At 34.6% G+C, this 12,661-nt stretch overlaps 1 protein-coding gene across 1 annotated transcript; it reads right to left on the bottom strand.

The window, feature by feature from the left end:
- Positions 1 to 962: 962 nt before the first annotated feature.
- LOC132037617 (putative F-box/FBD/LRR-repeat protein At4g03220) lies at positions 963 to 5,032 on the bottom strand. The gene is made up of 3 exons (XM_059428150.1): positions 3,885 to 5,032; positions 3,079 to 3,264; positions 963 to 1,339 (listed from the first exon to the last, which is right to left on the bottom strand). Exons 1-3 carry the CDS (start codon positions 4,977 to 4,979, stop codon positions 1,037 to 1,039), a joined length of 1,584 nt encoding a protein of 527 aa, XP_059284133.1. The 5' UTR covers positions 4,980 to 5,032; the 3' UTR covers positions 963 to 1,036.
- Between the last annotated feature and the right edge of the window lie 7,629 nt (positions 5,033 to 12,661).

Here is a 12,661-nt window from a genome sequence, read left to right as displayed (position 1 = left end):
TGAATACATTAAAACCAAACAACAACAATGAATTCAAATGATAATAGACCGGGAGAAGGTGTAGGAAATTAATGACAAGAAGACTTGTACAAGTTGGCTAAATCTTTGACAAAATTCATTTATTATATTCAACAGCATAGTTCGCTTTCAATCTCTTCAATCTTTGGTAGCTCAAATCGATCAAATTAAAAAACAAATGAACATGTGGACTATAAATGGATCAAACTCATTGAATATAGGTAATTGACTCTAGCTTATGTATTATTTTCTCTCTAGAAATGACTTGTTGCACGCGTTGCTGTTTTATTAAATAGCCACAAGCCCTTATCCATAAATGCGTGAAGCCAAAATCTACTACTGTTTTTATGCATGCAATGCCCCCCTATAAATTAGACAACTTTCCTTAGTTTCTTCCAATTGTCTTTGCTATATGACAAAGTGACTTACTCGTGAACCATTCCTGTCTTGTCAATATGTTGTAGTCCTTCGTGTAGATTTGTTGTAACAGCTGTAACCAGATAGATTTTTTTTCTAATTTTTTGGAAGTTGTTGTCTCATCTTAATTTTCAATATCATGAGTAGTTTATTGGATTTTTTCAATTTTTCCTAATCCATTGACCAAGTATCAATTGTATGATTAGTGGATTGTTGGGATATGATGATTTACTTTGCTGGTACTCATGGGGTGGCAAAGTTAGCCCAATAGAAACTTGGCCCGCCCAATTCAGCCTATCTTGACCTGACCAAATCAGTCATTTAAAAGTTGGGCTAGTTTGGACAAGTATGCAGCCCAAACTAACCCATGTGAATCTTTTGATAATATTTTTTATTATTATTATTTTTTTTTTTTTTTTTTTTTTTTGGTAACATGGAGGTCAAAAGCTATCAATGGTAAGGTACATATTGGGAGCATACTTTAGACAAATAAGTCATGACCATGAAGTTCCAAATGTCCAACCATGAGTCCATAAATTTGGAGATAATATAGAAAAGGACAATTACCCTTTCTTTTAATCTTGAAGTTACATAGCAAAGTTTACTTGAACACAATCTTAGCATTACAAGATGCCTTAGAAAACCCCATTATTTGTGATTTGATTTTTTCTCTGTGAAGAGAGTCTCTTGATTTGGAAAGCTCTGCACACAAGAACATTTCTTGCAATACTTTTCCATGCTTCAACAAGAACTTGACTAAACTAACATCACTTTCACACTCTGAGAATCCATGAATTTTCACTACTTTAAGATGTTGAAGGAAGGAATTCATTGCATTACTTTGTGACTCCCAAAATCGTTCTTCACCTGAGTTTGACAATTGCCATAGGTCCCTATTCCATTTCTGAAACTTGGACAAGGCAAAATGTGTGAGGCTACACATCAATGTAATGAGAAATATATATATCGATAGTACTATCAATGAAATTTAATTTAACCTATTGTATCGTTGCAGAGGCTAGTCTCCAAACTTAGAACTTTGCACACATTCACCCAAACAACCAATCAACTAGAAAATGATTTAAGCTATATACATAGACAACAGTGATTTTAACTTGTGAAAGTGGGTTAGTTACTATATTTATCAAATTATCAGGAGGTTTACCTGAAATTACTTAATAATGATTGATTATCTAGATTTTTTTTACAGTACAGTGCGTACAATTTAAATTCAATGTAAAATGAGGACTTAGGGTATAACTTTAATTTATGTACGTTGTCAGTGTAATAAAATTCAATACAGGCAATCATTAATATGGTAAGACTAAGACATGTTTAAAGTACTGAGTATCCCACAACCTATGATTTTATTTTATTTTCTTTTCATTTTTATAATGTTAGGAAATCAGCATTTTCTCTTGGAAGATTCTTTTCAGACTTTTCACCAGTCCTTTCCCCAAAATTTTTACCTTTTCAGATTTCATTTCTCATAAAAGTGATGAGCCTATTTGGATGGGCTTAAAAAAAAAGCAGCTTATAAGCTGAATAAAAAAAAATAAGTTGGCTTATAAGTTGTTTGTACTTTTATCGCTTTTTTAAATGTTCTTAAATCCGCCAACTTATTTTTTTCGACTTATTTTAAACACAAAATGACTTATAAGCCTAACTAAAATAAACACTCAAAAAAGTTTTAAAGTTAAAATTTTTTATAAGTTGTTTTAACTTATAAAAGTTAAGCTAAACGGGCATATATGAGCCGTTTGGATTATTTTATACGTCATTAAACATTTATAAGTCATTTTTAACTTATTTGAATGTTTGGTAAAATAGAAAACAATTTAAATTAAGTTAAAAAGTGCTTAAAATAAGCCAAAATCAAGAAGTTGCTCAACCCCAACTTATATTTTTTTTTTTTTGTTTGACCAACAACATTACCCTTTTATCTCTTATATTTTCTGTTAATTTCAATACTACCCTCACTTCTAAAAACCCTCAAAGCACTTTTATCCAAACACGTAATTGCTTATTTATAAAATAACTTTCAGCACGTAAAAAGTACTTTAAGCACTTATGCTTAAAAGCCACTTTTTCAGCTAATTGGGCTCTAATTTGTCTTTTAAGACGAGTTAAAGGTTGTCTAGAGAAAAAGCTTCCTTAAATCCCACACTTATCTCAATGATAAACCTGTCTTTAACTAGAACAATTAGGCTTAATTCACCTAGAGAGCCGTTGGGATGGAGCCAAAGACCAAGGTACGGGTTCGGTCAAGTCCAGCAATTTTGGTCCAAATTTTGTATTTAACTTAAGTAATCCATTAAATATATACAAATTATTAATTTAAAACTAGTTACTGAAAAGGGCTAAAATCTTGAACTCATAGACTTCAAATCCTAATTCCGCCTCTGCTTATCCGTATCATTTACAAGGAATTTTAGCTTCTACTGTTTTATATTCTTAACAATGTAGTTTACAAATTACTTAAGATCATAATTTCTTTTAGACTATTTTCGTCGTTTGATTTCAAGGTCTACGTACCTCGTAACCTATATCTTATATACTCTTTTGCGCCAACAATATTCAATAGTGATCATAGAAGATCGATTTAACTAAGATGGATTTTTTGCTGAATGAAAAATTGCTTACCCTTCTTTGGATGTTGTGCTCATTGGTAATCTTGAGAATGAGTGTGTTAGTTGCTGGAGAACTCCTAAACAGATTTGCTAATCCTGGAATGTTGTGTTTGTGGAACCCTGTTTGCAACTCTAACGATCTCAGTTTAGTAAAAGGACGCAGAGATATGCCCGCCAAGTGATTATTCTTCGATAGAATCTGCAAGAAAATTAGAGTGTTAAAATAAAAATCTTAATTTTTCACTAATAATATGATATGCGCATAATCCCAGTAAATTGCAAATATGCATATCATATATGATTATTTCACTAATATCAATTTTAATTCTATAATGATATAACAACAAAATTGCACCCAAAGATGTATATCTTAGTGGTTAATAAAGTGGAAGAAGGACCATGAGGTCTGAGGTTCAAATCCTAGTGATTTCTTCACATCTGTCAAGTCTTGGTGGATAAAGTTATTGGAAGATATCAAATAGATGCTAAATTACTTAATCAAGCAAGCCTCATCCCGACACCACAGTTATAAAAGTACACACATATATATATATATAGATAGAATTAGATCATGGGAGATTAGAGCTCATATCTTGATAGGGACAAAATCAGGGCTCAAATCTCACTAAGGATAACAAAAATTAGGTGATTGCATTTGCCTAAATCTTAATGGACTGAGTTACTCAAGTACTATGCTAGTCGAAAATTGACAAACATCATGTAAACAAAAAACTGCCACACATCGATCCATAGAACTTAGAAGAGATCGATTTCTCACTAAATAAAAACATGAAAGTTGGTAAATCAAGTAAATAGTACCTCAACACTTTGGTTTTCAAGAACTAAAGAATGTGAATGTGAGAGCCCCGACAAGAAATCATTCATGCTCCGAAGCTTCATTGCACCAAGATCCTCCAAAAGAACAAAAAAACCAATCAATGCCTCAATTAACGAAGTTAAATTCTCCAAACAACTTTGATCCGTAATAGTATTATTCGACCATATTATCCTTTTAAGTCTCGGACAAACAATCTTAACCTCAGTACCACTGGTGTACGAATCGAAACAACTCTTGACACTCAATTTCTCCAATTTCGGACCCGTGATGTCTAAATGCTCCAATTGAAAACAATTCTCGAGAATTAATTCTTCGAGTACACGACAACTTACGTGTAAGTACATTAACCCACTGCAACCATCAAGATTCAATTTCTTAAGCAACGGGAAAGATGTATCCGTGAATAAATCGTGTAGCGAAGGTTGCTCGTACATAATGATGCACGAAAGTGACAATGAGAACAAATTTTTGAAACCATTTTTCATTATTGACGAAGGTGGTAACCTGAACCCTGGATATTTAGACTTTAATTTAAAAACCCTTAAAGAGTCACTGTTAATAGCACTTCGAGGGAAATTAAAATAGTCATTGGTCGCAACTTCGACGTCGAGTTCTTGGACATTGTGCTTGACAGCGCCACGAATCAGGGCATTTAATCGTGAGAAACTCAAATTTGCACGAAAACGAAGGACCCTAATTCCTGAATTTTTATCATGAAGGGACAACACTTGATCGATGAAATCAGCTCCTCCAATACTAGTCCAATTTGTGTTTTGCAATTTTTTGTTACGACTGTTTGGGCCGACTTTTGGGGTTGAGTTAGCAGATGATGGGACGTTGATCGTGGTGAAATCGAGATCTGGGAATGCGTGCCATATTTGCCTCCATCGCTTAGAGAGTACGCTAAGTTTGGCGATGGATTTAATGGGAAGAAAGAAAAGAATGTGGTGAAGAACTGCATCAGGTAGATCACTGATCCGGTCTTCACCACATGAAAAGCTCGCGTAGATTTCATCGAGAAGCCTTTTTTTCTTAACGGATCTTGTTTCCATTAAAATGATTTTTGTGTTCTTCATCTAATGTCACATCTGATCACCTTTTTCTTCTACAATTTAGATGAGATGTAACAGTGTCATTGGGGTTAGTTAAGTTTAGGGTTTGAAACTTTCAAAAAGAGTAACAAAAGAGAGGAAAAAAGACTTTCAAAAGAGTGAAATACTACTAGAATTCGTGCGGGAAGAACGCTTGAGTTTGTTTCGATTCAAATTGGACATTTTTCTTTAATCTCTTATTGTCTTAGTCTATTTTAAGTAGGACTTTTAATGTGCGTAAAAGAAAAAAATGATACGTACATAAGTCAGGCACGAATTGATTAATTGGAACACTGCAATAGTAACAAATTTTAATGAAAAAGGTTCCCTAGGCATTTACAATGGACAGCTTATGCATTTATTATGCAGCTTATGCAAGTTCCTGTTTTGTATAAGAAGAATATCAAGAAAATAGCATGACTCTGTATATAAAATACCGTTATGATCATTTCATTAAACTTTCAGAGATCTCGGATCAAGCATTTACGTCTCATATCCCCCATGGGCACCGTAACCAATTTAATTTCATCACCTATTTTTAAGATGAATTTATATTATATATACCGAAATTATAAAGATGTTTTCTATCATTAGTTCAATTTAACCTGCAATAACTATTTATTACTCTCGTTTTCAAGTTGAAATCAAACCAGCAATGAAATTTGACCTTCTATTGTAAGTCAACTTAACCTGATGATGTAAAAAAGTTTACAAAGAGTAAACTCTAATATGATTAGATTCCGGCACGTCATTTCTCAACCTTTACAACATTAATAATGAATCAAATTTCAAAATTTATGACCTTCACACCTAATTCCTTAGGGAATATGAACCTTTTGACTGTTGCGCGTATTATTTTCTAACGAATATTTGTCATTTTTTGTACAGAAAAAGGGGAAGGATAGTGGTTTCTTAGATCTTTGTTTCATGTGCTCATGCTTTTGTTGGTGCTTCTTGTGATGAAATATGAATAGCATCATGATGCTCGCATAAATCTGATTGCAACTTGACTAAGATGTAAAATTGAATCCATCGTATCATCAGTGTGAAAAATTGGAGAGGTTATGCATCCAAAAAAAAAAAAAATCATTTAATTTTTCAAATTACTAACTTGGTATGATGCATTTTTTTTATTAAATAACTGTTTTCTTCATGTACCACTAATATAATTCGGAAGCCAAAATGAATATGTAAAACTATGCGCCTACTCAAGAACTCAAGATGTTGCTGATATTGGATAAATGTACGTACCCGACTTTCTAAAATTACATTTAAGCCCACTACCTAATTGGGCCTACAAGTAGAGGTTCGTGATTGGGCTGGCGACCCAAGAGCACGGCTCCTGTACATCTTTTTTTCTTCAAAAAATTGCGTGGATTGTCCTTCATACGGACAGGTCTTTAATTTTTGTCCCTCAATTCGCTGGTCTTTAATTTTTTTTCCCTACTTCTCATTTAATGAAAATATGTGGGCTAAGTACCCTTTTCGCACCAGAAATTCTGGGTTCGATCCCCAGTAGAGTCGAATGGATGAAGTTACATAGAACCTATGCCTTGTTCGGAAAAGGTTTGTGGAAATGAAGTTCTGCCTTAATTTCGCAACTATCCCTATAGGCATAGGTTCTATGTAGTTCTATAGAAACCTTTGTCGTGTCCGGCATAGTTTCTGTATAGCTATATAATGAATAGGCATAGTTTCATATGAACTTATGTCTTGTTATTTTTTTCTTTTACTGAGCAGGGGTTCGAACCCAGAACCTCAAGGTATTTTCGGCTACCTTTTAAGCTAAGGGAAAAAATTAAAGACCTGCCTCTTTGAAGGGAAATCGTGCAAATTGCCCCTTTTTTTTAGGGAAAAGGACATTGAGAGGCCCCGAGCAAAACAAAGGCTGAAAACGTCCCCATTTTGGGCCTAATACCGCAAGGTGGCCTTTCGGCCCAAATAAATACCAGGCGCTAGACACCCAGCCCTTCCCTACCAAAAAAAAAAAAAAAAATTGACCTTTGTGGCGACTTTAGTCGCCACTAAAAGTCGTCACTAAAAGTTCGTTGCAAAAAGAACAGGACTATTTGTAAAGTCGCCACTAAAGATCAACCAAAAAAATTCTGAGCCTTGTAAAAATACATATACAATAGTGATACATATTCTATACATATACAGTATAATCATTGTTGTATAGAATGTGTATCACTACTGTATATGTATAGAAACAATGTATTACACATATAGAAACTGTATCATTATCATATAGAATATATATCCGTAAAGTATATGTATAGAAAATATATCATTGTTGTATAATTTGTGTATAAAAAATGTATAATCAACTTATAATTCCTGTTTAATAAATATATAATTAATGTATACTTACTAATTATACACATATTATATATTTTTTTAATACATATACAGTAGTGATACATTTCTATGCAACATTCTATACATATACAATATAATCATTGTTGTATCGAATATGTATCACTAATGTATATGTATAATACGTTTTCTATACGTATGATACACTTCTATACAAGAATGATACAATATATATATATATATATATATATATATGCTGGAATTAGTTAAAAAAATAGCGAGAAAATGAAATTATTTTGAAAAGGCTAAAAAATGACCTTTAAGATTCTTGGGCCACTAGGTGTCAATACTTTCACCCGGATGGTCATATGTGTCCTTTTCCCTTTTCTTTAAAGATGTGTCTGATGACAGTTTTTGTGATGGGTTATTTCATAAAGAGATAATAGTCCAAAACACACCTGATAGTTCAAGTGTGTTTTGCTAAATAGGTGGTGATAATTCAAGTAGAAAACGCAAACACTTGATAGATCGGATAGAAAACTAGCAAAATTGTGATATTTCAGGTTTTTTCTTTCTTTTTTTTTTTTTTTTTTTTTTTTTTTTTTTTACCCATTATCTCTTTCATAAATATTTTCTTAAATATTAGACGATTGTGGCTAAGAGATGTCCTATTTACAGAGTTTGCAAGTGAAGGATTTCATATTTGGAGTTTCAATTAGGATACATATAAAGTTTATAAACTATGAAGAAGGATCCAACGTAAACGGATCTATGCTCCCATTGAGTCCAAGGTTCATCACTCAAAGCCCATCGTATACTTCTGTCTTTTGATTGTTAGAACCAACACTTTTTGCTTGGACAATGTATTTTATCTTTTGAGTTCCAACTTAATTGACCCACAAAGTGGGTGTTTGATCCAAAATACCCACTAAAAAAAAAAAAAAGTTACAATACTACCTGCGCAAATGACTTAACAGTTAACGACGCTGTTATGTCCTTTAGCGCAGAAAATTCTTGCGCAATAGGTAAAAGTCCTTTTGCGCAGGATATTCTTGCGGGATGGGGGTTAATTATTTAGCAACCCACATCTGACAACATTATGCTCGCTTTTGACCGCTTTTATATAACTCATTAAAAAAAAAAAAAAATCGTCATTCATTACAATAACAAAATACTTAGGGGTGGTTTGGTAGGAGGATAAGTTATCCCATGTAGATGGGATTGGGTGGGATAAGATGGGATTACTAATCCCACCTTATCCCACCTTTTATCCCATCTACATGGGATTGGATGGGATATCAAAAAAGTTATCCCACCAACCAAACATAGGATTAATTCCAATCCCATTAGATTAATAATTCAGCCCATCTTATCCCTCCTACCAAACGACCCCTTAAGATTCATAATTCAGGACAATTCGAATACATCAAGAAGAATTAAAATACATTCATAAAATCATGAGGTTCTTCAACCACGAGAGTTTTGTCCACTATGAGAGGTACTTGCACCACCACGGCTCCGTAGGTTACACAAGCGCTTATCATGGCCAAACTCATTACACGTCGAGCTCCTTCGAGAGTATGTCCTATCCGAAACATCCATTTGATTGGGAATCCGCCCTCGTGTGTTAACACTTATTTTACGGATATACTCCCTGTTAGCAATCATTAAAAATGGCTCGTTTGGCCAATAAGACTGATCACTAAGTGGGTAGAAACTATCGGCATATGCTCTACGATAACTATTGATGCTGTATTCCGATGCCACATAATTTGATACCGTTTTTCTCATTGCCTCGAAACACTTGATGGCATGAGAACGCGACATGTAGTATGATTACCACTTACTACAACTACACGTTCTCGTGTTCTCATAAACGGTATGAATGTTTCCTCTCCGACCTTGGTAATAACCTGTCCTTACTTCATACACATGTTCAATATGGTTATACTCTACCATCTTGTGTAGCACATATTTTTCCTATGATGCTCGAACATTTTTACAGGATTTGGCATCCACTTCCCACCATCTGCTAATATGGCTTTGGCATGTCTTGTTCTAATCATAAACCGCTCCACAACTTGCTCGTAAGTCATTCTCACCATTGCAGTAACGGGCAGTCCCCGAAGCAGATTTTAGAAAACCATTGAATGACTCCGAGCTATTTGTTGTTAGCATCCCCCATCTCATGCCTTCATCCGCATGTAATGTCCATTTGTCAACATCGATTTCTTTAACCAATCATATGCTTCCGGCTTCATTACCTTAATCATCTCCATCCGCACAAGAAACCTTTTTTCTTGATGCTTTATTGCAGCCGTCCACATTAATTTGTTTAGTGTGTTGTTTTCAAATTTCGTTTGAAAATTTGCCTATATGTGCCTTAAACAAAAACAACGGTAAGCAAAGGGAGGCTGCCACCCCGCCAAATGAAATATATTGTTCAATATACCGTCATGTCGATCAGATAGCATGCATATGCCCATATGATCCTTAATAACATATCGCCTCAAATGTGTCAAAAACATCCCCCATGTCTCGTTGCTCTCGTTAGTGGCAATGGCGAAAGCAAGAGGGAATATCGACCCATTGGCAGCTATTCCTATTGCAATCAGTAGCTTGATGTCGTATATCCCGTACACATGTATGCCATCTATGGATATGACTGGCCGGCAATGAGCAAAACCATCAATACATGGTTTGAATGTCTAAAACACAAAATTGAAAATATTACCGACCACACAAAGTTGGGTGTCGAGCTTCACTCTACAATAGTACCAGGATTTAATTTTTGTAGAGCTGCCATATACCTCAGCAACTGCTTGAAAGAGCCCTCTCATGTACCATAAATCATCTCAAAAGCGCGCTTACGCCCGAGATATCCCTTTCTCTTGCTTATCGTTTTACAATATACTCCCTCAACGTTTCTTGTACAACCCTTGATGGGGATCCTGGACAAGTTTAAACAAACAACATTTAGCAATGATAATTTAATTGATGTCAAAATTACAATGAACTTGGTCGAATAGGTTACCTTGGGGTTTCGGCAACGTCAAACAAGTAACACTTGAGCAATAATATTTGTATCTAAATTAAAATGATCTGCTCGATTCTCTTCCATATCACAAGTGTGACGTGGGTGGAATTTTGTGATAATCCACATACTATCATGCCTAACAATACCCCGAAGCATCCATTGACAACCTTGATACTGTCGTCTGCAAACCAGTCTCCATATCTTTCGGGTTGAATCATCAACCCGAAACTCCCTCATTTCCTTGTAGCTATAAATTTTGACGGCCCTTTGCAATGCCTTTTTGGATTCGAACATCATGTCTTTTGCAAGATGAACTTCATCCCTTACAAGATTGACAGGTTCTTTCCACAATTTTTGGCGAATTGGATCATCTTCTCTGGTGAATACAAAGGCATCAACACGACCTTGAAGATTGTCAAGATATGGAATCATGTCAGAATAACACTGAATTGGGCTTTCGGCCATCGGTACATGTTGGTGAATTGGGCTTTCTGCCAACGGTTCTTGCTGGTTTGGCCGACTTTGCATCATTTATACTAAATGTTGTTCCCGCATATGAGGATGAACATTAATCTCATCGTCGTCGTCATCATCATCGGATACCTCTACATTCGATATATCATTGCTATCACTCGATGATGTTTCTATATGATTTGAATAATCATCACCATCCAGTAAAGGCCTCTTCCTACACGAAAAATAGGTAGCATATTTTAAATACGAACATCAAAATATATATGGATTATTTAATATCAAGGTGATGAACCTACCGATAATGATCAATATTGTCAGGGTTTGAAGAAAGATCGACTTCACCGAAATCAACATTTGGTACCGCTGGCGAGTTTTGTGAATAATTTTCACTACAGAGATAGTTCAAGTATTGTAAATATTAAACATCAAAACACTTGTATTATTTAATTAATAAAAAGTATACCTACCGATAATAATCAGCTGCACCGAACTGAGAGGATTGCCAATATTACTCATATCAGGTGTAAAACCCTTAAAAAAATACAAAAAAACATTACTATTACCATATGTATAATAAAATAAACATGTGCTACTACACAAAATAATAATTTAAAAATGAATATTTACCAATTTTCACCGTAATTTTGATTAAATTGCTGGCTTAGAGTTTCCAGCGGCACTTGACCACTCAAAATGTCTCCATAAGAACTCAAGTCAGTATAAGTGTTACCATGAGTAGGCAGGACTTGAGGGACTTCACTACGACTGTGAGGTATCTTTTCAACATACATTTCAAGAACATTGAGGGTGATTAACCCCCTATATTCTTCCGGGGCACTCAAATATTCCCTCAAAGACTCATCATCATTGATAGTCCACTCTTCATAAAGCACTAAACCTTGCGGTGCAATGAATATTGGATATCTGACTATTATAGATAATACACACTCACGATTACTTTTCATTCTTTTGTATATAACATTGAATAATGTTTCGTAATCCAAGGTAGTTGTCAAATCAAGGATGTCATTCTGAAAACTCATATTTTGCGCATCAAAATGTTGAGCAATATAAGTGTGTTATAAAGCGGTCAAAAGCAAACATAGTGTTGTCAAATCAATGAGTAGTCTATAACATGAATGACGAACAACTAGCATTCACATTAAAATGAGTTATTATGTCAATTTGGAACCAATTTTCTGATATTGGTTTTATTACATGTTTTACTCCAGCAAACATATTCGAAGCAATGGGTAGGACATGGGAACTAGATGAGGATGATTTTAAATACTCAAATAACCTAAACCACATATACAATCAAGAATACAATAACACAATGAGAGCTGAGTGGAATTGGCATGTTAGGGAGACTGAAATGCTAGAACAAAACTTGAGGGCACTCGGACTCAAACGTCCAAAAAGTCATGTTACGTCAGTGCCTCGTGGTACACCACAAGAGTTCAATTTTGCTCTTAACCGTTTTCGCAAAGAGAACAATAGGATGAAAATACATTGCCCCAGGGTAGAATTTGGTCAACATGGATACACCAAATTCAGATCCAAGTGGAATTCGGACTGTGAGATGTCCGATGAAGATAATTCCCCCTGATCCTATTAATATTTTTTTATAATAAATTAGTTAGGTAGGGTCATAATGACGACCCCAAGGGTACTTGGGGGTTTGCAACTGTATAAGTAGCCTTTCATTTGTTATTAAACTACGACATATTCAATGTCGAGTAGTAGAAATGTAGATTGGTCGGTATTCCTTTCAAATGATTCAAGTAGCAGTGGTGATGAAAGTTCAAATCATAGTAGCTATTCCGGTGAATCGAGTTAT

Source organism: Lycium ferocissimum, chromosome 11 (genome assembly GCF_029784015.1).
Source record: "Lycium ferocissimum isolate CSIRO_LF1 chromosome 11, AGI_CSIRO_Lferr_CH_V1, whole genome shotgun sequence".
Taxonomy (NCBI): Eukaryota; Viridiplantae; Streptophyta; class Magnoliopsida; order Solanales; family Solanaceae; genus Lycium; species Lycium ferocissimum.
This window is presented reverse-complemented; position numbering and strand designations above follow the sequence as displayed.